General features: G+C 42.8%; 1 protein-coding gene across 2 annotated transcripts in view; it reads right to left on the bottom strand.

The window, feature by feature from the left end:
• Positions 1 to 27,596, bottom strand: part of WIPI2 (WD repeat domain, phosphoinositide interacting 2) — a 151,893-nt gene that overhangs the window by 26,338 nt on the left and 97,959 nt on the right. For both annotated transcript variants that reach the window (XM_069733837.1, XM_069733836.1), the window contains exons 8-11: positions 21,752 to 21,859; positions 18,538 to 18,702; positions 13,729 to 13,836; positions 550 to 677 (exon numbers count right to left, since the gene is read on the bottom strand). In XM_069733837.1, the coding sequence (XP_069589938.1) occupies positions 550 to 677; positions 13,729 to 13,836; positions 18,538 to 18,702; positions 21,752 to 21,859 (509 nt within the window). The remainder of the gene's footprint in view (positions 1 to 549; positions 678 to 13,728; positions 13,837 to 18,537; positions 18,703 to 21,751; positions 21,860 to 27,596) is intronic.

A 27,596-nucleotide genomic window follows, 5' to 3' on the forward strand; every position in this document is an offset into this window, starting at 1 on the left:
TAGGCAAAAAAAATATATAGGTTTTTTTTTTACATTTTCAAGATAACAAAAAGGAAAATGAGTCAAAGCAAAAGTTTGGGCACCCTGCATCGTTGGTAACTAGTAACAGCCCCTTTTGCAAGTATCATAGCTTGAAAATGCTTTTTGCAGCCAGCCAAGAGTTTTCCAATTCTTGTTTGAGGGATTGTCATCCATTCTTCCTTGGAATATTCTTCCAGTTCTGTGAGATTTCTGGGTTGTCTTGCATGCACTGCTATTTTGAGGTCTAGCCACAGATTTTCAATAATGATCAGATCAGGGAACTGAGTGCCATTGTAAACCTTCAGCATGCGCCTTTGAGGTAGTCTATTGTGAATTTTGATGTGTGTTTAGGGGTCTGGCAGCCATCTCCCCTCTCCCACATGATGGCATACAGCTGCTATTCTATGCAGGCACATTTTAGAACATCAATGCAGAGTAGGACAAGGTTTGCCCAGACGTTTTAAGTCTATGAGTGTTCCACACAGTTAAATAAAATAAATCATGTTCATGCTTGAAACAGTGTCTTACCATGACTTGTTGGTGATGTTGAGTAGGTATCTTTTGTGGCTGCAGCACTATAGTTCTTTGAAACAAATGGTCTATCATGTGATGCAGACTCTAAAATTTCATTGGCAGGTTCCATGCTTCCATCTAACCTATTTAGAAAAAAAAAGAGTAACATTGCAAAAATATAACAAAACTACAAGACAATAGCACTTTTTCCAAATTTTTGCCATATATGCATTTTCTGTCTTTCTCGGGACAATAGTGAACTGTTTGGTTCCCTTGTTTGATTTTTCCCTTCCCCATACTGACAAAGTTCACATGGAAATGCTGTGCATCCTGTCGCACTTGGATTGAACAGTGATTAATTAAAGTTAATCTTGCAATTCAATGTGCAACTTGAGACACTACTTTAAGTTTGATTCTTGAAGAAGTTTCCCTGAAGTCAATGAGTCCAAGGCAAATGAAATGCTCTACATCACACCTTAGATAAAAAAAATATATTATATTGCAAATTCCATATTGTCTTTCATGGTGTTTTTTTTTCTATTATATACATTTATTTCAAGTGCTCATATCTAAATAGATTTTTTTTTGTCTTGGCATTGCGGAGATCTTTTGCTTAGTGACTGGAATGAATTGCAACACCTTAACCCCTTTGATGCGGGCTCCAGCGGAGAGCCCGCAACAGCTGACATGTGCCCGCAATAGGCGCGGGTTGAATAGTGATCCACCCGCACCTATTAACTAGTTAAATGCCGTTGTCTGGCCGGAAATGTGCGCATCGCTGACCCGTCACGTGATCAGGGGTCAGCGATGCATTGGCATGACAACCAGAGTTCTCCTGAAGACCTCTATGGTTGTTGATGCCAGATTGCTGTGAGCGCCACCCTGTGGTCAGCACTCACAGCAATGCTGCAATTCGGCTACATAGGATCGATCTGAGCTTCGCTCCTATGTAGCAGAGCCGATCAGGCTATGCCAGCTTCTAGCCTCCCGTGGAGGCTCTTGAAGCATGGCAAAAGTAAAAAAAAAAAAAAAGTTTTAAAAAATAAAAAAAATATGAACGTTCAAAACACCTCCCTTTCGGCAAACAAAAAATAAGCCCTCACCCAACCCCAGATCACGAAAAATGAAGAAGCTACCGGTAATGGAAAATTGTGCAATTTTTTATCTTTTTTTTTTTTTTTAGCAAAGTTTGGAATTTATTTTTTACCACTTAGATAAAAAAATAACCTCGACATGTTTGGTGTCTATGAACTCCTATAATGACCTGGAGAATCATAGTGGCAGGTCAGTTTTAGCATTTTGTGAACCTAGCAAAAAGCCAAACACAAAACAAGCGTGGGATTGCACTTTTTTGCAATTTCACCACACTTGGAATTTTTTTTCCCCTTTTCTAGTACACGATATGCTAAAACCAATGATGTCGTTCAAAAGTACAACTTGTCCCGCAAAAAATAAGTCCCCACATGGCCATATTGATGGAAAAATAAAAAAGTTATGGCTCTGGAAAGAAGGGGAGCGAAAAACAAAAAAAAAAGCTGGGGTCATTAACGGATTAAAGGGGATGACCCCTTTCAACAAACTTTTGTCTACGGGCTCAGTTACGTGTAAGAATAGCACCAAACTGAGTTTTACTTATCGTTCTTAGGTCCAGCACTGTTTCTCCACATCTTTGTAGATTAGTTGGCTGCAGTGTTGATGTTACGTGACACCACGGCAGCCAATCACTGAACTAAAGCAGCTTGTGCTGTGGACATCGCGGGAGCCGCTGTGCTAAATGACTGGAGGCAGCATTCTCGACGTGACGCCACCACTGCAACTAAGTAACAGAGTACTTGGGCAGCAGAAAAGCAGCACTGAAGTTTTTTCTAACTGAACTAATAAGTAAAGTTTGCTTAAAGGCAGTTGTTCCTAGGGCTTATAGGACACCAACGATGATAAAAAAAATGCAGCTGAGAAGTGAAGATGAATGCCGGAGATGTAGTAGAGAAGAAGCTGACCTATTACATATGTTTTGGGCATGCCCCAAGCTTGGAGGGCTCTGGGGGGATGTGGATAAATTGGTCAGAGAGGTGTTTAATGTACATTTGGACATGAAACCAAAAACGCGTATCCTGGGAAATTTGGGGGGATTGTGGTATTAATGCATCTATTCAATTGGGAATAGGCAAAATTTTGTATCATACAAGAAAGTGTACTGCCAGGTAATGGCTCTCGTGCAGTCCGCCCGGGATTGAACAGATAATTAGAGACTTGAATAACACCATTCTAATGGGGAAAAAGTTATATATTAAAAGAGGTGATGTAAAGAAATTTGGGGAACAATGGAGAAAATGGATCAAATGTACCCGGCTTGTTTCAGGGGCTCTCGCTGGAGATGTGATATTTAATACATTTATGTTAGAGTAGGATATAGAGGGGCATAGGAATTTTATAATCTGAAGAACGAATGCATTAGTGAATATTGCAGAAGCAAACACATAGGAAAAGAAATCATACCAAACAAGGGGAAGGAAAGGAAGGTGTTTTGGGGGAAGAGTTTAATTAGGGGGGGAAGGGAAGGTTTTGTTAATTGGTTTAAAATAAAATGTTAAAGTTATACCATGATACAATATAGGTATGATTATAACGATGTCTTGAAAATGGATGGATTTACAGTGATATGAAAAACAAGAATGTAATATGTATTGCTGGGAAATTGTGATTATCATAATAAAAATTGTTTTGATTAAAAAAAAAAAGAAAAAAGTTTGCTTAAAGGGGACAACTTCTTTAACCCCTTCACCACCGAGTCTGTTTTGACCTTCCTGATGGGCCAATGTTTTCAATTCTGACCACTGTCACTTTATGAGGTAATAACTCTGGAACGTTTTAACGGATCCCACTGATTCGGAAATCCATTTTTTCATGACATATTGTACTTCATGTTAGTGGTAATTTTTGGTCAATATCATTTAGCGTTTATTTATGAAAATATCAAAAACTTGACAAATTACAAATTTTGCAATTTTCAAACTTTTCAAATCTTTATGCTTTAACCCCTTCACCCCAAGTCTGTTTTCACCTTCATGACCAAGCCAAATTGTACAATTCTGACCAGTGTCACTTTATGCGGTAATAACTCTGGAATGTTTCAACAGATCCCACTGATTCAGAAAATGATTTTTTCGTGACATATTGTACTTCATGATAGTGGTAAAATTGTTCAATATGACTTGCATTTATTTATGAAAATATCAGAAATTTGGCAAATTATCAACATTTCATCATTTTCAAACTTTTAATTTTTATGCCCTTAAACCAGTTACCGTATTTTGTGAATTATAAGAAGTACCCCAAATTTTTGTGGTGGAAAATAGAATTACACTTACCGAAAATTGGGTTTATAAGACCCTCCACGACAGCACACAGGAGGTTGCCTCCCCATCCTAATTAGGGACAGGAAACAAGAGGTTTAAATAGCCCTCCCTTTCCCTCAATCCCCAGTATTTTCCAAAAACCACACAGAATGAATGGTTGAGTTTTTTATTTACACTAAGGAATCCAATGAACATAACTTATTAGGGAGGGAAATTTCCTGTGCTGTCGAGGAGGGTCTTAGAAACCCAAATACCGGTAAGTGTAATTCTATTTTCTCTAATCCCCTCCACAACAGCACACAGGAGAAATACCAAAGAATAATGGTTAGGGATGGACAACAGCCTGCAGGACTCTCCTGCCAAAAGCTAGATCTCTAAGGCTGGGTTCCCATTGCGTTATGGGATCGCGTTTAACGGACAGCGTTGCACGGCGAAATTAACGCCATGCAACGCGTCCGTTAGCGCGCCCATTCAAGGCAATGGGAACGCGCAGCACTAGCGCGTGCCATGTTCGGCACGCGCTAGCGACGCGCCGGTGTTTCCTGGCGCGCCGCGGACGCTGCTCGCAGCGTCCGAGGCGCGCCCGCGGTCCGTTCCCCGCTCTCGCAGATCGGGGAAGCTGCGAGAGCGGGGACGTTACCGCGACCCCAGGACGCGGCCCCATAAAAACATTGCGTTAGCGCAACCCGCTAGCGCTAAACGGGTTGCACTAACGCAATGTGAACCTAGCCTTATAGACATTAGATCTAATCTGTAGTATTTAGTGAAGGTATGGACCATGGACCAGATAGCTGCTCTGCAAATATCCTCCATGGATGCATTGGCCCTTTCCGCCCAGGAGACAGCGACAGCACTATTAGGGTATGTGCACACGTCCGGATTTTTGGTGTTTTTTTTTGCGGAATTTCGCCATAAAAATGCTATAAATCCGCTAAAAAAACGCTAACATTATGCATCCTATCATTTAGAATGCATTCCGCATTTTTTGTGCAGATGTTAGCGTTTTTTTCCGCAAAAAAAACGCATACCGCAAAAAATCCGGACATGCTCTATCTTTTTGCGGATTTCCTATCAAAAAGGACATTCCGGAAAATAAAATAAAAAAACGCAAAAAATCCCCAAAAAAACGTGCAAAATCCGTGCGAAAAAAGCACGCGGATTTCTGGCAGAATTCTCAGGATTATGTCAGGAAAAAATCCTGTGCACATAGCCTCAAGGTACCGTCAAATTTAGCGACGCTGCAGCGATCTAGACAACGATCCCGATCGCTGCAGCGTCGCTGTTTGGTCGCTGGAGAGCTGTCACACAGACAGCTCTCCAGCGACCAACGATGCCGGTCCCCTGGTAACCAGAGTAAACATCGGGTTACTAAGCGCAGGGCCGCGCTTAGTAACCCGATGTTTACCCTGGTTACCAGTGCTAATGTAAAAAAAACAAACAAACACTACATACTTACATTCCGGTGTCTGTCCCCCGTCGCTGTGCTTTCCTGCACTGACTGTGAGCGCCGGCTGGCCGTAAAGCACAGAGGTGACGTCATGCTTTACAGCCGGCCGGCGCTGACAGTGCAGGGAAGCAGAACGCCGAGGGACGCGACAGACACCGGAATGTAAGTATTAAGTGTTTGTCTTTTTTTACATTTACACTGGTAACCAGGGTAAACATCGAGTTACTAAGCGCGGCCCTGAGCTTAGTAACCCGATGTTTACCCTGGTTACCAGTGAAGACATCGCTGAATCGGCGTCACACACGCCGATTCAGCGATGTCTGCGGGAGATCCAGCGACGAAATAAAGTTTTGGACTTTCTGCTCCGACCAACGATGTCACAGCAGGATCCATAAAGGCACAGATGATTGGCCTCGGGGAGACCAAAACATCCAACACCGCGGAGACACCATCACGTGTTTCTCAACGCAGTGATTCCAGAACACTGCCCCCATCCCTTATGGGAAATATGCAGATGCATGTAAAGAAGCTGCGGAGACACCATCACGTGTTTCTCGACGCAAGCAGTGAATAGCCAGGCCTTTCCCCGGGAAGGAACAACCACGGGAAGGGCAGCATCCTATGAAGGAAAGCCACCTATGCCAAGCATGGTATCCATCCACAGACAGCTGTTTCGGGGTTTTGCCCCTCATCAGTGTGGAGTAGGAATCTGGCTATTAGGAGATTAGATTCCTACTCCACACTGATGAGGGGCAAAACCCCGAAACAGCTGTCTGTGGATGGATACCATGCTTGGCATAGGTGGCTTTCCTTCATAGGATGCTGCCCTTCCCGTGGTTGTTCCTTCCCGGGGAAAGGCCTGGCTATTCACTGCTTGCGTCGAGAAACACGTGATGGTGTCTCCGCAGCTTCTTTACATGCATCTGCATATTTCCCATAAGGGATGGGGGCAGTGTTCTGGAATCACTGCGTTGAGAAACACGTGATGGTGTCTCCGCGGTGTTGGATGTTTTGGTCTCCCCGAGGCCAATCATCTGTGCCTTTATAGCCTTTTCACTAGGCACTGCTCCTAATAGCCAGATTCCTACTCCACACTGATGAGGGGCAAAACCCCGAAACAGCTGTCTGTGGATGGATACCATGCTTGGCATAGGTGGCTTTCCTTCATAGGATGCTGCCCTTCCCGTGGTTGTTCCTTCCCGGGGAAAGGCCTGGCTATTCACTGCTTGCATCGAGAAACACGAAACAGCAGGATCCAGATCGCTGCTGCGTGTCAAACACAACGATATCGCTATCCAGGACGCTGCAATGTCACGGATCGCTAGCGATATCGTTGTGAAGTTGGTCAGTGTGAAGGTACCTTTAGAATGGGCTTTTGGTGATTCAGGAGGAGATAGGTCCTGATTTCTATAAGTGTCCATGATCGCTTTCTTGATCCAGTTTGCCAGGGAGCTCTTGGAGGCTTTCTTTCCCTTGTTTGTTTCACCATATTGGAAAAAAAGATTCTGATCTTTCCTCCAAGGTTTTGTTTGATTCAGGTAGAAGAGAACCGTCTGTCGTACATCCAGAGAATGGAATCCTGTTTCTCTCTTGTTTCCTGGGTTGTCACAGAAGGAGGGCAGAATTATTTCTTGGGATCTGTGAAAGTCGGGTGTCACTTTTGGCAAGAAAGACGGGTCTAGGCGGAATATTATTCTGTCGTCCAGAATTCTTAAATAAGGCTCCCTGATGGATACAGTCTGAATCTTGCCCACTCTTCTGGCCGTTATAATGGCTAGAAGTAGTGCCGCTTTCCAGGACAATCTGTCTATCTAGATATGGTCCACAGCTTCGAACGTTGGAATAGTTAGACCTTTCAGTACTATATTCAAGTCCCAAGATGGAACTATGTTGGATTTTCTTGGACGGATTCTGGAGGCAGTTGACATGAATCTCCTTATCCATCAATGGTCTGCCAGGTTCTGGTCAAAGTAGGAGCTCAGGGCCGACACCTGGACGTTCAAGGTACTTGGATTTAGTCCTTTGGATAAGCCGTCCTGTAGAAAATCTAGGATTTTTGCCATGTTAGGGTGAAAGGGATCTATGGGAGTGGATCCATACCACACCGAGAAGGTCTTCCATACTTTGGAATAGATAGCATTTGTGACCTGTTTTCTACTTTTCTGTAAAGTGGATATGACAGCATCTGAGAGGCCTGTGGCTCTCAGGATTGTGGTTTCAGAAGCCAGGTTGCCAAGCATAGGCTGTGGGGACCCGGGTGAAAAATGGGACCTTGACATAGAAGGTCGTGGTCCAGTGGTCGGGTCAGACACTCTTCTGAGCTCAACCGTTTCAGGGCTCCGAACCAGCTTCTCTTTGGCCAGAGGGGGGCAATCAGGATGGTTTTTACACTGTCCTGATCTTCTTCCGAGTCTTTGGTAACAACGGAATTGGAGGGAATGCATAGGCTAGCTTGAAGCTCCACGGGTGAGCGAAGGCATCCACCCTTGATTGGGATTTGCTTGGACCTATGGAGAAGTACTGCTTAGTTTTGGCATGTTCTCGGCTTGCGAACAGGTCCACCTCTGGGAGACCCCATTTTTTGGTTATATCCTGGAATACCTTCTTATTGAGGCTCCATATCTCTGGGTTTATATCTGTCTTGCTCAGAAAATCCTCTTCGATGTTGTGGGATCCTTTTAGGTGGAGAGCAGATAAAGACAGGAGGTGATATTCTGCCCAACAGAAAATTCTTGCTGAGACCTGCTGCAGACTCTCGAATTTTGTGCTGCCCTGATGACGTAGATGGGCAACGGTGGTCATGTTGTCGGAGTAATGAAATTCAAGGAAAAAGAAAGCGGTCACTAGGGAGCGCTGTGAGGGTCACAGTTAAAATTGAAAGCAAAAGGTCCATCGCAGCTCCAGCCGTTAACCTTCTAGGAGGATACAAAATGCAGTAAAGAATAGTAACGGTCCTAGGAGCGCTGGAAATGAGACCAAAACAAGGATTTTAGTGTTGCTGACGCTTCCCAGGACTTCCTCAATATGTTGTCCATCTTAAGGTCAAGTGGATCTTTAAGTTGAGTGGAGTCTTCAAAGGGTATTGTAGTTTTCTTGGCTACCCTAGCCACCTGGATATCCACTTTAGGGATTTCAGTCCAGCACTTCGAGACATCCTCATCTAGGGAAAAGCGATCCTTCATTTCACCTGGAATGTTCCACTTCCTTTTTGGGAATTCCCATTCATCCAGGATTAAATTTTTTGGACGTTGTCATGGATAGGAAAGACCATCTCTCTCCTCCTTGACTTTAGACCACCGAATAATTTATCTTGAATTGAGCGGGATGGTTTCTCCTCTTCAACCCCCATTGTATTCCTGACCACTAGTAGGAGCTCCCAAATATCATCTGAAGAATAATTTTTTATTATCCTCTGTATGACTTTGTGTAAGTTCACCTTCCTCCATCCATTCTTCAGGGCCTGACGATTCAGCTTCTGAGTCAGAGATATCTTCAGGAGCGTATTTCCTCTTTTTGGAAACTGGGGGGCCCCCTGTAAAGGACTGGGAGAAGGTAGTCAAGGATGACTGTATCCCCTGTGGCCCCATTCCTTTTTTCCATCAGGGATGGCTGTTCCTCTGGGACAATTTTTTCCGTGCATGGCTGACAAAGCTTCTTTTTTTTATAGTTGGAGGAGTTTTTTTTACTGCAGATGGCGCATTTGCGATTTGCAGCTTTTTTCCTTGATTTTGGTGCAGGATCCTTGTCTACCTAGAATTGAGAAAAGGGGAAATTCCCATAATAATGGGTCCTGTACCAAAGAGGGTGCCCTTTACCTGATATACTCATGGGGCCAGGGTCTGCGCTGGACTCTTCAGAAGTAGATCTAAGGAAAGGTACATCCATCATTTAGAACCTCAGTACTACCTTATGGAGTCAGTCTTCCGTCAGTGTCCTTTTATACAGAAGCGCTTCTTCTCATCCAATAGGATGAGATCATTCCCCCTCCATGATCGGTCCTTTCCCTTGGCGTCTCCCGGTTGAAGAAAAAAAATAAGTTAAATTTCCCGCCAAAATGGCAGTGCGTTTCACTGTGGAACGCAAGGCGGAAGTGACATCGCGCCTCTTCTCCCGGCGGTGTACATCACTTCCTGTGTACGCTCCAAACTGCAGGGGAGCGCGGAAGTCACCGCCAGCATGCAGGTGCAAGGGGGAGTGAGCTACAAGGCTGGGAGCTACGGGAGGCCACCAGCCACATCTTCATCATCCAGCATTGCCAGCGGTGCCGAAGGATGGTGCGGTCCCGACACGACAGGAGCAGCTGAGGGAGGGAAGATCCAGGACGATCGAACCAGGCTGCCCGACTTAAAGGTATATTCCCAGAGAATGTCACCGGCCCACCCTCAGGAGCAAGCAAGAAAACCTCTTCCTCTCTTAGGGACAAGAAAACACTGGGGGAAGGGGAGGGCTATTTAAACCTCGTTTCCTGTCCCTAACTAGGATGGGGAGGCAACCTCCTGTGTGCTGTCATGGAGGGGATTATAGAAAATAACATTTTTAACCCCTTTACACCCAAGGGTGGTTTGCATGTTAATGACCAGGCCAATTTTTACAATTCTGACCACTGTCCCTTTATGAGGTTATAACTCTGGAACGCTTCGATGGATCCCAGTGATTCTGACAATACTTTCTCTTGACATATTGTACTTCATGTTAGTGGTAAAATTTCTTTCATGTTACTTGCGTTTATTTGTGAAAAAAACAGAAATTTGGCAAAAATTTTGAACATTTTGAAATTTTCCAACTTTGAATTTTCATGCCCTTAAATCACAGAGATATGTCCCATAAAATACTTAAGTAACATTTTCCATGTCTACTTTACATCAGCACAATTTTGTAACCAAAATTTTTTTTGTTAGGAAGTTATAAGGGTTTATAAGGGGTTAAACAGCGATTTCTAATTTTTTCAACACCATTTTTTGTTAGGGACCACATCATATTTGAAGTTACTTTGAGGGGTCTATATGATAGAAAATACCTAAAAGTGACACCATTCTAAAAACTGCACCCCTCAAGGTGCTCAAAACCACATTAAAGAAGTTTATTAACCCTTCAGGTGCTTCACAGGAATTTTTGGAATGTTTAAAAAAAAAAAGAACATTTAACTTTTTTTTTTTAATGTACTTCAGATCCAATTTTTTATTTTATTTTACCAAGGGTAACAGGAAAACATGGACCCCAAAAGATTTTGTACAATTTGTCCTGAGTACGCTGATACCTCATATATGCAGGTAAACCACTGTTGGAAGCATGGCAGAGCTCGTAAGGGAAGGAGCACTGTTTGACTTTTCAATGCAAAATTGGCTGGAATTGAGATCGGACGTCATGTCGTGTTTGGCGAGCCCCTAATATGCTTAAACAGTGGAAACCCCCCACAAGTGACACCATTTTGGAAACTAGACCCCCTAAGGAACTTATCTAGATGTGTGGTGAGCACTTTGTACCCCCAAGTGTTTCACCACAGTTAATAACGCAGAGCCGTGAAAATAAAAAATAATTTTTTTCACAAAAATGATCTTTTCGACCCCCTTTTTTTTTTTTTAATTTTCACAAGGGTAACAGAAGAAACTGCACCCCAAAAGTTGTTGTCCATTTTGTCCTTAGTACGCTGACACCCCATAAGTGGGGGTAAATCACTGTTTGGGCGCAAAGCAGAGCTCGGAAGGGAAGGATCACTTTTTACTTTTTCAACGCAGAATTGGCTGGAATTGAGATCGGACGCCATGTCACGTTTGGAGAGCCCTGATGTGCCGAAACAGTGGAAACCCCCCGAATCCTAATTCCAACCCTAAACCACCCCTAATCCAAACCCTGACCCTAACTTTAGCCCCAACCCCCGGAAGCCGAGACCTCAGAGAAATTCCGACGCTGGGGGGCGCTATAACCTTAAACCTCCGGGCCGTTAAAAAGCGGCGCTGTGATTTAACTACTCTTAACTGCCGCCATTAAAAGGCATTTCGCCAGTCGTTAAGGGGTTAAATATAACTCATCATTCTCCCCTGCTCGTGCCGATCACCAGCAGAGAAGGGGAGAATGATGAGAGCCGTGTTCAGCACCCGGCGCCAAGGAACAGCGTTTACTGCAACACTCATTTCCTGGCGCCCGTCCGTGTGGTACTGATGCAACACACATGCCACACGTGTGTCGCAAGTATTACACACACAAATACAGACATTTCCGGTACTAAAAAAATCAGGATGTGTGAAAGAGGCGTTATATCAGGTTTTTATGTTTGGCGGCTGTCACACGCTAAAAGACTCTTTATTGCAAAAAATTGTTTTTGCAACACCACATTTTGAGAGCTATAATTTTTTCCATATTTGGGCCCATAGAGTCATGTGAGGTCTTGCTTTTTGTGGAACGAGCTGACGTTTTTATTGGTATAATATTCGGGCACATGATCACTTTTTTCTCTCTCCAAGTTTTGGGAGATAGAATGAGCAAAAACCAGCAATTCATGAATTTCTTTTGGGGGAGGTGTTTATACTGTTCCATGTGTGGTACAATTGATAAAGCAGTTTTATTCTTGGGGTCAGTACGATTACAGCGATACCTCATTTATATCATTTTTATGTTTTGGCGCTTTTATACAATAAAAACTATTTTATAAAAAAAATAATGGTTTTTGCATTACTTTAGTCTGACAACTATAACTTCTTTTATTTGTTCACTGCTGACGCTGTATAGTGGTGTGTTTTTTGAGGGACAAGAAGACGTTTTCAGCGGTAGCATGTTTATTTTATATCTTTTTTTTTTTTTTATCGCATTTTATTCCACTTTACGGTATGATGATGAAGCATTGTATTTTGCCTTGTTTTTTTTAATGGTGTTCACTAAAAGGGTTAACTACTGGGACAGTTTTATAGGTCGGGTAATTACAAATGCGGCGATATCAAATATGTGTACTTTTGCTTAGATTTTTTTCATTCAGATATTTATTTAATGATAGAATAAATATTGATTTTTTTATTATTATTATTTTTGGGGTTTGTTTTTTTTTTTATATATATATTTTTACAATTATATATATATATATATATATATATATATATATATATATATATATATATATATATATACACACACATATATATATATATATATATATATATATATATATATATATATAAATATATTTTTTTTTTTTTTACTTTATTCTTACTTTTACACTTTGGCCGACAATGAGACAATCATTTTTTGAAGGCTGATCGGTTCTATAGCATGCAGATGAAGAAGCATCTGCATGCTATAGAAGCTGTCAGGGCTGTACACTGACCTGAGAGACTTCCTGACATGCACTGCACATGACAGGAAGTTTCTCAGCTCTGTAGACCCGGATGTCGTCATGATGACATCAGTTCTCCATGGCAGCGATCGGGACCCAGCGTAACGCCACGGGATCTCCGATCCACAGGCAGAGGGGCCACCTCAAATCGGGGGTACCGACGTCTGACGTACTATTCCGTCAGATGACAGTAAGGGGTTAAACAGCACAACCCCTGGCTATGACAGCCAGGGCACGGCCATCACTTAAGCCAAGCTCCTAGTAACAATAGTGCGGGCACAGCTTCTGCCATGTCTTACCTATATATCATAGGTCAGGGACCTTTTCCCGACCATGACATATAGGTATGTCAAAGATCATGGTGTGGTCAATTAACATGACATGCAGGAATAATGAATTAATTAGTGTTCTGGGCTATAAGTTCCTGATTTTGATTAAATTAAAAGGACAACAGAGTAGGACTTGGATAGTCTGGCCGCAATTAAGCCAAAGTGCAGTACTTCATGTCAAATAGCAAAAGAAAATAAGACTTTAAGATGCATTAAAAGAGATAAAACCCATTATCACAGGGTAATATTACCCCACATCTTTAGTTTGGGATTCAGTTTTGGGCTGAAATATTTGGAAAGCTGAAAACTAGAGAGGGTTCATAGGCAGACAATTACTAAATGGGAAGATCTCTTTTATTGAGAAGTTAGAAAAAGTAAGCTTGATTAGCTTAGAAAAAAAGACGTGTGATCAATACAAAGCAATGGCACATGATTTATTTCTTCCAAGGACTCTCCAAAGAACCAGGGGCATCCATTAAGAGTGGAGAAAAGGCAATTTAGATATCTAAATATGAAAGAGTTCTTCACATGTAGAATACTCACACTGGGGTATGCCCTACCACAAGGGGTAATAATGACATACTAAGTCAGCGTTTCAAAAAGGGTTGGATGCTTATAAGCTAGCAATAAAAAAAACATATATTTGACTGAAAAAAGCTTGAACTTGATATGTCCGTCTTTTAATGTGACATTTGGTTCTCTGATAATAGAAATACATAACCCCGGAATTGCTCTCACTTGTGCTGTTTCATTAGCGTGCACTCTCCGCCCTCTTGTGGGTCAAGGTTGTAGATGTACAGGTAGCCATCCGCAGCAGCAACGAGAAGTCGGGGGATCTTTTGAATTCTAAATATAAATTATTAAGCATTAAAAACAAAATACAATAGAATACAATAAGGCACATTTATAAACATATTTACAGTAGGTACGGAAAGTATTCAGACTCATTTAAATTTTTCACTCTTTGCCATTTGGTAAATTCAATAAAAAATTTTTTACTCAATGTACACTCTTGCACCCCATCTTGACTGAAAAAAACAGAAATGTATAAATTTTTGCAAATTTATTAAAGAAAAACTGAAATATCACATGGTCATAGGTATTCAGATCCTTTGCTCAGTATTGAGTGGAAGCACCCTTTTGAGCTAGTACAGCCATGAGTCTTCTTCGGAATGATGCAACAAGTTTTTCACATCTGGATTTGGGGATCCTCTGCCATTCTCCCTTGCAGATCCTCTCCAGTTCTGTCAGGTTGGATGGTGAACAGCCATTTTCAGGTCTCTCCAGAGATGCTCAAGGTCAAGGGTCTGGCTGGGTCAGTCAAGAATGGTCACAGAGTTGTTCTGAAGCCACTCCTTTGTTATTTTAGCTGTGTGCTTAGGGTCATTGTCTTGTTGGAAGGTGAACCTTCAGCCAAATCTGAGGTCCAGACCACTCTGGAAGAGGTTTTCATCTAGGATATCTCTGTACTTGGCCGCATTCATGTTTCCTTTAATTGCAATCAGTCGTCCTGTTCCTCCAACTGAAAAACACCCACATAGCATGATGCTGCCACCAGGTTTCCCTGTTGGGATTGTATTGGGCAGATGACGAGCAGTGCCTGGTTTTCTCCACACATACCGCTTAGAATTATCAACAAAAAGGTCTATCTTCGTCCCATCAGACCAGATAATCTTATTTCTCATAGTCTGGGAGTCCTTCATGTGTTTTAAAGCAAACTCTATGCAGGCTTTTTAATAAATTTGCAAAAATGTTTACATTTCTGATTTTTTTTTCAGTCAAGATGGGGTGCAGAGTGTACATTAATAAGAAACAAAATTAACTTTTCTTGAATTTGCCAAATGGCTGCAATGAAACAGAGTGAAAAATTTAAATAGCTGCAAATGGAGCATTCTTTGACGAAAGTAAAGTTTGAAGGAGAAAATTATTATTTCAAATAAAAAATTTCAAACCTTGTGAATGTCTGGACAAGTTTTTCAATTCATTTAGCAACTCATTTTATTAATATATATATAATATATATATACACACACACACACGTATATACAGTACACACCGAAAATTTGGACGCATTTAAAGATTTTTCTGACTGTGAAAATTGTACATTCACACCGGAGGCATCAAAACTATGATTTAAAACATGTGGAATTACATACTTAACAAAAAAGTGTGAAACAACTGAAATTATGTCTTATATTCTAGGTTCGTCAAAGTGGCCACTTTTTGCTTTGATGACTGCTTTGCACACTCTTGGCATTCTCTTGATGAGCTTCAAGAGGTAGTCACCGGGAATGGTCTTCCAACAATCTTGACGGAGTTCCCAGAGATGCTTAGCACTTGTTGGCCCTTTTGCCTTCACTCTGCGGTCCAGCTCACCCCAAACCATCTCGATTGGGTTCAGGTCTGGTGACTGTGGAGGCCAGGTCATCTGGCGTAGCACCCCATCACTCTCCTTCTTGGTCAAATAGCCCTTACACAGCCTGGAGGTGTGTTTGGGGTCATTGTCCTTTTGAATAATAAATGATGGTCCAACTAAACGCAAACCGGATGGAATAGCATGCCGCTGCAAGATGCTGTGGTAACCATGCTGGTTCAGTATGCCTTCAATTTTGAATAAATTCCCAACAGTGTCACCAGCAAAGCATCCCCACACCTCCTCCTCCATGCTTCACGGTGGGAACCAGGCATGTAGAGTCCATCCGTTCACCTTTTCTGCGTCGCACAAAGACACGGTGGTTGGAACCAAAGATCTCAAATTTGGACTCATCAGACCAAAGCACAGATTTCCACTGGTCTAATGTCCATTCCTTGTGTTCTTTAGCCCAAACAAGTATCTTCTGCTTGTTGTCTATCCTTAGCAGTGGTTTCCTAGCAGCTATTTTACCATGAAGGCTTGCTGCACAAAGTCTCCTCTTTAACAGTTGTTGTAGCGATATGTCTGCTGCTAGAACTCTGTGTGGCATTGACTTGGTCTCTAATCTGAGCTGCTGTTAACCTGCGATTTCTGAGGCTGGTGGCTCGGATAAACTTATCCTCAGCAGCAGAGGTGACTCTTGGTCTTCCTTTCCTGGGGCGGTCCTCATGTGAGCCAGTTTCTTTGTAGCGCTTGATGATTTTTGCCACTGCACTTGGGGACACTTTCAAAGTTTTCCCAATTTTTCGGACTGACTGACCTTCATTTCTTAAAGTAATGATGGCCACTCGTTTTTCATTACTTAGCTGCTTTTTTCTTGCCATAATACAAATTCTAACAGTCTATTCAGTAGGACTATCAGCTGTGTGTCCACCAGACTTCTGCACAACACAATTGATAGTCCCAACACCATTTATAAGGCAAGAAATCCCACTTATTAAACCTGACAGGGCACACCTGTGCAGTGAAAACCATTCTCGGTGAGTACCTCTTCAAGCTCATCAAGAGAAAGCCAAGAGTGTGCAAAGCAGTCATCAAAGCAAAAGGTGGCTACTTTGAAGAACTTAGAATATAAGACATAATTTCAGCTGTTTCACACTTTTTTGTTAAGTATATAATTCCACATGTCAATTCACAGTTTTGATGCCTTCAGTGTGAATGTACAATTTTCATAGTCATGAAAATACAGAAAAATCTTTAAATGAGAAAGTGTGTCCAAACTTTTGGTCTGTACTAATATATATTTATATATATATATATATATATATATATATATATATATATATATATATATATATATACTAATAATACAGTATTATATACTGTATTATTAGAATATATTAATATACTAATAGTATATATATTAATATATACTAATATACAGTATATTAGTATATATTGCACAGTGTCACACATATATATATGTGACACTGTGCAAATTACTCTTTTTTAAACTATATGTAACAAGAACATGTTGAAGATGAATAAGGCTTCATACATCATATATTTCAAGAGTTACAATTACAGCTCGGTCAAATATAAATCATGCATGTAAACAACAAAGGTGAACACAACTTACTTGACTCAGGGTCTAGTTTCAAAATGTAATGTATATTAAAACCTTATTATTGTTATACCTTAAACCCACTATTTCAATCAGCTCTCAAACATTAGCCATAAGGGTCCTGAGGAATTCCTCCTGTCTGCAGAGATCTAACTCATATTCCCCACACCTTTAAGCTCCACATCTACCATCTTTAGCCACATGGAGCGATTTGAAAGTGATATATCCTTCCTAGCTGGGAATAAAGACTCTCTGAGAAATATGATAGTGATGGAGCAACATTTCCCAGTCCAAAACACCAAACAAAGGGTATATGGGAATATTAATGTTTAGAATTACAAATTGTACTATTTCATCCCCAAAGGATCTAATAATTTGGCACTCCCATATGTGCCAAAAAGCCACATTTTGGGAACCTCACTTTGAACATATAGCATCCCTACATCTACATGTCTTCCTCAACCTATCCGGTGTGAGAACTCAAGACGTAGGATACATGGTAAAATTAACTTATTTATAGCTGGGAATGCACAAGTGGGACTTCAGTTAATCCACACCATTGATCAGTGATGGAATCTTGGATTTCCATACAGCGACCTAGTGGGCGACCCAGCGCTTTATAGCCTGGAAATCAATCCATTGGGACCCCGAGATGAAAAACAGACACTACATTTCTACCAGAAAACTAAACTAAGTGCGTGTCTTATCTGTAGATATTTTTAACAATGGGAATTATGTATTTGAAATCTGAATTGTAATTGAGCAAAATACATTATCTTGATTTAGGTCCTATGCAAATTACTTTATTAGGGATTTGCAACACAAAATGTCATGTAAGAGTATGTTCCCGCGGTCAGTAAACGCTGCGGGTTGGTCGCAGCGTCAAGATGTTACAGCATCGTGGATATCCACTATGCGTGCACAGACGCCCACAGCTCACCCATGGAGATGGACATGCGGCGCATCTTTCCAGACAGCAGCATGTCTATTCTTCTTGCAGAGATGCTCAGTCTCCACAAGATAAATGTCCCCGTACAATGTATTGGATGCGGTGATTCCACACGGTTCAGTGAACACATGTGGATTCACCAGCATTGATTAGCCGGCAGCATTTTGGACCGTGCGGACATGTGCTGCGTCCAAAGCGCTGCCGATTACTGACTGTCTGCACCTACCCTAACTGGCTACCAAGCTCCTGCTTTCCGCAGTCCAAACAACCAGAGGGGGGACACATGCTGACCCTTTCACTACCATCATCAGTTCTCCAAAAGCGTATCTTCTGATATCAATGCAGCTGAACGCACATAGATTGTGGAAAAGCATTGGGTTTGGAAGCCGCTTACATGTAACTCAATCTACAGGAATGAAGACAAATCTCAAATAAGGTGATAATGCAAAGTTTTGTAACTTTCCATGCTGGAGAAAATTATAAAAAAGAGAAAGTGTACAATACAGTGTTGCTTTATCCATTGCTTTACACACTGCAATACAAGCACAAACAGAACAGAAAGCAAAACCAAACATCTATCAATAGTTTAAAACCCACAAGCAAAATAAAATGTAACATTACACTGCCAATGAGCAGATGTTCCTGTGACCACAGAAAGGCAAGCGAACCGTGGCAAAAGCTCGGCCTTGGTTGAACATTTCCGTTACTTGAGAAGGCAAATAACTGGTGGAGGCCATAATAACTTTTCCAAAGTACCCCGTCCAGGTGGTTGGTTCTTCTGCAGGCCTGTACAGCAGAAAAATAGAGGGGATGTAAGAATAAAAGTCATTTTTAAAGGTGAAATAGCAGTGTATACGGCTCAGTAACCAGGAGAAGATATAATATATTGCTATAGGGTATGTATGGTGTATACTGCCTAAATCACAGGGGCGCAGAGATGAGTATGACAAAAAGCAGTGGTGTTGGATTTTTTTCCCCTCTTTTCTGTGTTAACCTATAGTTTAGCCATTTTATATCTTCAAGAATTGGACTTTTACAAATGTGGCAATACCAACTAAATGTTTTTTATTTTTACTTATTATTAAAGTGGGGAAAGGGATTTTTTTTTAATTATTTTATTTAGAAAAAAAGTTATTCTTTTTAACTTTCTTAGTCTATCTACGGCATCCAATTAAACAGAAAGTATATTTATGCATTTTGGCTGCATTGTTTGAATAAGGCCTTAACCCATTAACAGGAACATTAAAAAAAAAAGGTAAAAAAAAGCCATGGGTCTTCTTGTTAGCTCTGGATCTCATATTTTCCCAACTCAATATCCCACCATTTCAGATCAGTCGTAAAACTCAAAAGCTTTTACGACATATGACCACTGGCGGTTGGTGTCTATTAGCATGTACATGGCGGTTAGTACAACCCCCATCAAATAGCGAATGACACATATACAGGGTGGAGCGCGGTAATTTGCTTTTTTGCACTGCATGCTGTGGCGGCACTGTCGGTCGAAGAGAGGGGAGAGTGGGTGTGGCTTACAGTGGCTGATGGGAGATTTGTATTCCTCTGCCTTTCAGTTGCCATCATGCAGTGGACACGTGAGGAGAGGTCATTTTGTGTTGAAGCGTATTTTTCAAATGCCCACTCGATCATTGCAGTGCAGCGTGCTTTTCGTTTACAATTCGCTGTTCCTCCATGCAGACGTGTTCCTGGACGGCAATCAATTGTAAATTGGGTGAATGCATTCAGAACAGCAGGGAATGTGTCATGTGTACGAAGGGGACCTGAGAGAAGGATTACAACACCACAAAACATCGAGAGAGTTAGAGCAGCAGTACTGCAATCTCCGAAACGCTCTGCTCGGAAGCAATCATTTGCTCTTGGCATTTCAAGACGTTCTCTCCACCGGATTCTTCATGATGAACTGAATTTTCACCCGTATAAAATGTGCGTGGTCCAACATTTGTCAGCATGGGACTATTTGACACGGCGGACCTCTTGTGAAGATATGTTAGCAACGATACCCCGTGACGCAATTGTGTTTTTTTCTGATGAGGCACATTTTCACCTCAGTGGGTGTGTAAACAAGCAAAATATGCGTTACTGGAGTGAAACAAACCCCAGAGAAGTTCACGAGAGACCTCTGCATTCGGACCGCGTCACTGTGTGGTGCGCCATATCACGAGTAGGCATCATTGGTCCTTACTTTTTTCAGGATAATGGTCGTGCCATAACTGTGAACTCCGAACGGTACTTGTCTATGATACAGGATTATTTTCAGCCGGCTCTTGAGGCAATGGAACTAGAGGATACATGGTTCCAACAGGATGGTGCCACTGCACACACAGCGAGGGTTACCATGAATTGTTTGAGGCAAACGATTTTTTCCTTTGGGGTTACCTGAAGTCTAAGGTGTATATCAACCGTCCCAACACCTTGGAAGACCTAAGGAACAATATTGAAGCTGAAATTGGCAGAATACCAGTGGACATGCTTGTTAGAGTTCATGAAAACTTCAGAAAACGTATGCAGCAGTGTGTGGATAGCGAAGGTCGACATTTGCCAGATACACTATTTAAAACCATGTAATTTAAAAATTCCATTACTGTTCAGTATAATTAAAATATAAAATAAATTTTTCTAATGATCATAATTTTTTTATTTCATTCCCAAATCAGCAAATTACCGCGCTCCACCCTGTACAAGATGTCCGACGCATGGAACAGCTTTATTACAGAAAACAAGAGAGCAAACTGAAGCAGTCTGGGACACATACTGGGTTCATACAGATTGTTCATAGCCATGGCTCTTGTAATCTGTGCCGAGCTAGGGGTGTTCTCTACCCCTGCCATGTCATCCTCTCGTCATAGTCCTCGTCTAAAGATGATAGTCAGATGTGGATTCTTCAGTGTTGAGCCCATTCTTTACTGATGGTAGATTGCCGAGTTATACTGGTATGCATTGTATGCTAATTTCCTAAGTTTTCTTCTCTTATTCTGTAACTTTATTTTGAAAATTGAATAAAAATTCAGAGAAAAGAAAATGGGAAAAACATCACTTTTTTTTTAATGTAGACACTGAATATATATGTCTCATGTAGGGATAGTTGGTGCATAGCTTGAATGACCAAAATACTTATTGTCTCAAATTATTTTCTCTGATTTCTAACCCTACTTTAGTCATGTCAATTTAAGTTTTGAGGAAAAAAGTTCAATTATATTTTGTACGTATATGGGGTACCACATACAATATGTACCGTATATGGTTGGTGGGCTCTCTTCACAAATTTTTTTTTTGTTTCAAGATTAGTAATTTTAAGTTTTATTCTTATTTATTTTTTTACCACTGGGGGGCGCTCACTGCATACAGAAACTTGTCAGATGGATGCTGTGAAGATTCAACACGGAGGGAATTGATGAAAGTCATGTAGCCTGTTTTCCGATGTATAAGTCACACTGCTGCACAACACAAACTTGTGCAAAAACATTGCAAGCTTTGACATTTTTACAGTAGTCAGACATTGTTTGAAAGCTGGCTGGGCTTAGCAGGGATAGATTCCCTATACTTTACACCAGAGAATATTATTATTTATATAGCACCATTAATTCCATGGTGCTGTACATGAGACATGCAGAAACCTATGGCTGCCGCAGAATTTAGCACCCTAAAGTTGTTTTACATCCAACAACAGGCTTACACCTATTAGTGAATTTCACACGGCTTCTTCCAGCAGGATTTTGACAGTTTTGATAAATTCACCTAAATCAACGTTGTGGTGGGATGAAATATTTTTATCCACAAACAAAAAAACAAAAAACAAAATTAGAAGCAAATATGTACATACTTTTCTTTAACTGTCTCCAACTTGAAAATGTGCACGGTTTCGGTGTTACTTGAGGCAGAAAGAAATGTGCCATCCATGCTGAACGCCAGTGAAAATATTGTCACACAACTAAAGCCATAGATAAAACAAAATAGATCACAGTGTCAGCATTGTATCGTCTTCATTATGTACACGCATGCATATATTACATATATACATATTACACACACACCTCCCCACCCACAAATGGTTGGACAGGAATGGGTTGGCCTCCAAGCTCCTCAGATCTCAAGCATTTGTGGGATGTGCTGAAAAAAAGAAGTTGAATCCATTGTTGCAAGGACACCTTCAGAGACCTTCTGACTCAAGTGAGTGTGAGAAGATCAATCCTCTTTGCAGAACTGTCATTTAAGTGAATTATTGCTTTATGTCCGATTTTGTTTGTTTCAAAGAAGATTTTTTTTTTCTGATAAGGGCAATCCGTAACCAGGACTTTGATACACCATCTGAGAGCAGCATGAGGCAGGGAGGGGCAGAGACCCCAATCCTTGCTAAAGTTTTGACAAAAAATAGATTTTTTTTACTTACCGTAAAATCTGCTTCTCGTAGTTTTCATTGGGTGACACAGAACCATGGGATGGTCTGCTGCCACCTGGAGGATGACACTATTATTGCATTTAAATAAAATTGGCTCCTAGCCATCGGACTATACCCTGCTTGCTGGAGCCAGGCTAACACAGTTTTGTAAGAAAGCATTAGAAAGAGAACAGAAAAGAATTAGGCTATGTGCGGATTGGTGTGCGGATTTTTCCGCACTGTCTTTGCAAAATCGGTAGGTAAACTGCACTGCGGATTACCCGCGGATTTACCACGGTTTTTGTGCGGATTCCTATTATGGAGCAGTTGTAAACCGCTGTGGAATCCGCACAAAGAATTGACATGCTGTGGAAAAAACACCGCTGCGTTTCTGTGCATTTTTTTCCGCAGCATGTGCACTGCAGATTTTGCTTTCCATACGTTTTCATGGCACTGTAAACGCATGGAAAACAGCTACAGATCCGTAGCTGCGGATCCGCAGCAAAATCCGCAACGTGTGCACATAGCCTATAGGTAAAAAGAAACATAACTGTACTCCTAACTGGGCAACCAAAGGAGGGACTTGTGTCCCCCAATGAAGACTATCAGAAACAGATTTTACAGTAATTAAAAAAAATCTATTTTTCTCGTTTGTCTTCTTGGGGAACACAGAATCATGGGACATCCTAAAGCAGTCCCTAGAGTTGGATAGTATTTAAATCTCCAACCATTTTCCACCATAACCATAAATGGGGCCACCCGCCTTATAAGCTCAGATAATAGAAGTCTTGATCCAGCGGGAAATAGTCATTTTAGAAGCAGCTCAACCCATATGAGGGACCTATGGTATAACAAACAAGCAATCAGAACACCTAAAAGAGGAAGTAGATCTGAGGAAGAGAAAAAAAGAGGAAGCAGACCAGTGCAGAGCCTTCTCAATGGGATGAGATGGTGCCAGACAAAAGGAAACTCAAAATTACCTTTTGGGAGAATAGATGGTACTAACTTCAACATTACCTTATCATGAGGAAGAATAAGGTAAGGGGTGCAACAAGACTCTGGGCACCCCATTTTAAAAAGACATTGAAAAACTGGAGCAAGCGCACTTCTGTTTTGCCTACAGTTGGGCAAAGGCCAAAGCCTACTGCGCAGGCGCAAAAGGCTATGTTTCTGAGCAGGTGCAAGATGTTGCACGGGGCATATGATGTTGCACGGGGCATATGATGTATGACAGCAATCAACAGCCGAAGATCGTGATGTAGAGGCCCATCGGACCGGACTGATAAATTAACATACAGTGCGGGACACATTAAAAAACATTTTTGTGGGGGGCGTGGCCTGGATCTCAAACAGAGAGAACGCAGCTCGCTGTAGCTCCCGCTAACAGCCCGCAAAAGACCTCATTTATTGCCCCTATAGACGGGATAAAAGACTTTCCCAGCGTCCCTACACTGCTGGGGTCACACCGAGACGGCTGAGGGGCAAAAAGAAGAACCGGGTGGCCGTTCGGGAGCGGAGAGTGTCCGGGAGGATTTGGCGCCATTACCTGGTCGGCGCCATCTTGCTGTGTAGCCCCCTGGTCGTTCCTCGCCGGCGCCGCCAGCTCTCTCCGCGCCGGAACCAAGCCAGAGGATCCGCCGGGAGAAATCCACACCGGAGCAACAGAGAGAGCCCCGTGCAGAGCAGGAAGCCCCGCCGGACCTTCGTCACTCCGGAGCTGCCGGGATTCAGAGAGGACAGACGCAACAGTAAGCGTCCCCTCCCCCTCCTCCACAGCATCCCGGCGCGAGAGTAAAGAGCCTCCCTACCTGCGCTGAGACCTGGCGCGGCGGGGCGGCTGACCAGAGGGGACACCTGCGGTGAGGGGTAAAGATCCCAGAAGGCGCGCGGGTCTGCCAGGACGTCGCTTTAGTCCGGAAAATCGGAACGGAGGTAAGGGGTCCCGGGACCAGCACTCAGCAATCGCCCAGCAGCTACGGGACTACCACGCCGGTATCTATTAACCCCGGCGCTCCCACGCTCCATTTCCCGCTTCTCTGCAAAGGGTAACCAGGCACCCTCCTCTGCAGGGGTGAGCGGGCTCAGGAGGGAAAGAACCCTGTGATCACCGATAACACGACCATAGGCAGTGGGGGCGATAAGTTCCCCTCCCAGAGACACCGGTAGTCGGGTCACAAGCCACATAAGACCTGAGGCCTGCAGAGCACTGCTGACGCCCTTAAAACGCGGTACCTTTTAGCTGCAGAAAGCAGCAGGGTGCAACGTTATAACTGGGGCTGATAACATTAAGCTCTGTAACATTAGCTTTCAGACTGCACTACCACCCCTCACGTATAATCTATCCCGCAACTAAGTGAAGTGAATTAGGAGATAAGACAGTATTGACGGGGCGCATGCGCGGGGTCCAGCAATGACAGATATGTTGTGCTGAGCTCTGCTACCTGTCGGACTCCATTTAACCCTTTCCAACGACCGGAGCACAGTAAAAATTCTCCCTCTCCGGGGACAGCACGTCTTTGAGAGTGGGACGATCTGCAATGCCAAAAAAGGGAAGCACGACACAGCCAGCGGGCCGCACCATTTCAGATCTTCTTATGAGCGGCACCCCTTCCAAAATGGCTGCAGCAGCTAATCCTCCACCAACCTCTGCAACCCATGGCGACGGGAGCGCAGAGCAGGATGACATTCCTCCACAATCGGAAGCGATGATCTCAACGGCTGCCCTCACGAGGTCCCTACAGGAAACCTTTAGAGAGGAACTCACAACCGCTATGCAGGGTATCTCATCCCAGTTACAAGATTTAGCGCAGCACACAAACAACCTGGAGGAAAAAAGGAAGGCTGTCTCAGATGCGCTAGAGGAAGATCAGGAGACTCTCAAGCTACATACTGACCGCATTACTGAGCTAGAATTAAGATGTGAGGACTATGAGAATAGATCTAGAAGGAGCAACATGCGAATTAGAGGTCTTCCTGAACATGTTGTTGCCCTTAAAGATACAGCAACAGCCCTTTTCACGACCCTTTTACCTGACCTGGACCCGACCCTTCTTCATATTACAAGAATACACAGGGCACTGGGCAGGCCATGGTCTAATGATATGCCAAGAGATGTAATACTAAAAATGCATTATGAGGAGACACGTGATCAGATCTTGCTGGAAGCTAGAAACCATCCTATCTTACCCAGCCTGCCAGACTCAGTGCACATTTACGCAGACATTGCACCCTCCACACTGGCCAGGAGAAGGGCCCTCAGGTCAATTACGGCCTCTCTACAAGAAGCCCAGGTTAAATAGAGGTGGGGCTTCCCATTTGCTCTTATCTTCACATTCAAATCCCAACTCTATACCTGCCGGTCACTAGAGGAGGGAACTCAGGCCCTAATCAAGGCTGGTATCACACTATCTTCAGAGACATCCTCACTCCCACAGAGAAAGCCCAGGCCTGTAAGGGAATGGAGGAATACCCCCAGAACAAGAAGTCAAAACACTCAGGTCACTTGACTCACATAACCCAGGACTTGACATCCTCAAAATACTTTCTGTGTCCCTAGGTTCTATTGTGGGACCAGTTGTCGGTTCTGACCAGCTCTGAAACTGGGTCACCTACCTAGCAGTTAACTCTCGGTCTATTTACAGTTGTACTGTTTACTATTACATTTTCAAGTATCCTAATCCCTATCCCTTCCCGCCTATCCCCCCCCCTCTTTTCCTCTCCCCTCTTTATCTCTCCCCCCCCCTCTCCCCTCCTCCCTCTACTATAAAGTCAACCCTATATGATTCAAGGGTTGGGGTCCTCGGGGTCGCAACATGCTGCCCAAACTCGGTGAATCTTGGTGTCCTTTTTAATATGGGACCCCAGATCGCCGCATCTTGTGGGCTCAATGCCCTTTGGAAAATGTATGTTATGTTTTGTGTCGACGTCTTCCCCCTGTTTGTCCCTTCCCTTTCGTTTCCACATAGAGATTATTGCTGTGATGGTGAATTTGTGGGTCGAGGTCGGGTGGAGGGCGATGGTTTGCCTCTCATTAGCAGTGTCCACTTAATTAAACATGTGTAGAGTGCTTTCCCATAATGTGCGGGGCTTCAACTCGCCTCTAAAACGCAAAAAGGCCTTCCTCGATTATCGCAAGCACAACCCAGACGTAATCTGCCTTCAGGAAACCCATTTCTCCAATTCCTCCCACCCCAAATTCCTGGATGCACATTATTCGAAATTCTTCCTTTCAACTTGGGACCGCAAAACGAGGGGCGTGGCTATACTAATTAAAAACAGTCTTCCATTCCAACCCACTAACACGTACTCAGATCCTGAGGGCAGGTTCATTATCCTGATGGGTACACGTGAAGAGAAAACACCGTGTGCACTGCTACAAATAGGTGCTAAGACTTAGGTTCCCAAACCATCAATATATATAGCACAAGAAGTCTAGCACTCAACTTCAGTAACTGTAGAAACGATTTATTGGTAGCACAAGAAACGTTTCAGTCCCTTGGGACTTTCATCAGTCACTACAACAATATAAACAAAAGTAACGAAAAAAGAAGTACATCCTGTACAAAAACAACTAAAGTATATACAAGGTAACCTAAATAAACAGACATAGTTAGCATGAAGTGGGTCAAAGGAAAATATATCTCTAACTAGTAACATTGAAACAGAGGAAACGGTAGCAAATACCCAGGCTAGGTGTCAAAATATGAGAGAAATGTGACCATGCCAAAAAGTGGGACAGAGAGAATGGAGTAAGATGGACACACATACCGTGCATATGAGGGCCAATCTGGCCAATGGACTAGAGTTGAACACTACCTAAAAGATAGTGGCGCCTGTAATATTGGAAAACATAATGGAGGAAACTATAAGCGGAATGCCCCCCAGTGCGGGTAGAGAAGAAAAGAAAGCTACCAAAGTACTTACAACCGTAGAGCGCCCCAAAATAAACGGAAATGGGGGCGAGATTAATGACTGTAAGAAAGACAAAGAGGTTGCAGTGAACAGACTGTAGATCAGCCCTGATATAGGTAAAATATGCAAAGACTCAAGCAGATACCTGGAGAACAGAGATCAGATGGTGGGAGGAGACCACCTGCAGGACCACACACCTGCAACTAGGGAGAGGAACAAAATGAGAGCGATAAGTAGAGGCAGAGGAAAGGAGCCATCATCCGAGATAAAGGCGCACAGTACCTGAGCAGACTGGAGAGAGAGGGAAGGAGAACCGCCTCCAGACACGGCGTCCACCGCAAGTCTGAGCGGTGAGAGTCTAGCCAGGAATATATAGCGC

This window comes from Ranitomeya imitator, chromosome 7 (genome assembly GCF_032444005.1).
Source record: "Ranitomeya imitator isolate aRanImi1 chromosome 7, aRanImi1.pri, whole genome shotgun sequence".
NCBI lineage: Eukaryota > Metazoa > Chordata > Amphibia > Anura > Dendrobatidae > Ranitomeya > Ranitomeya imitator.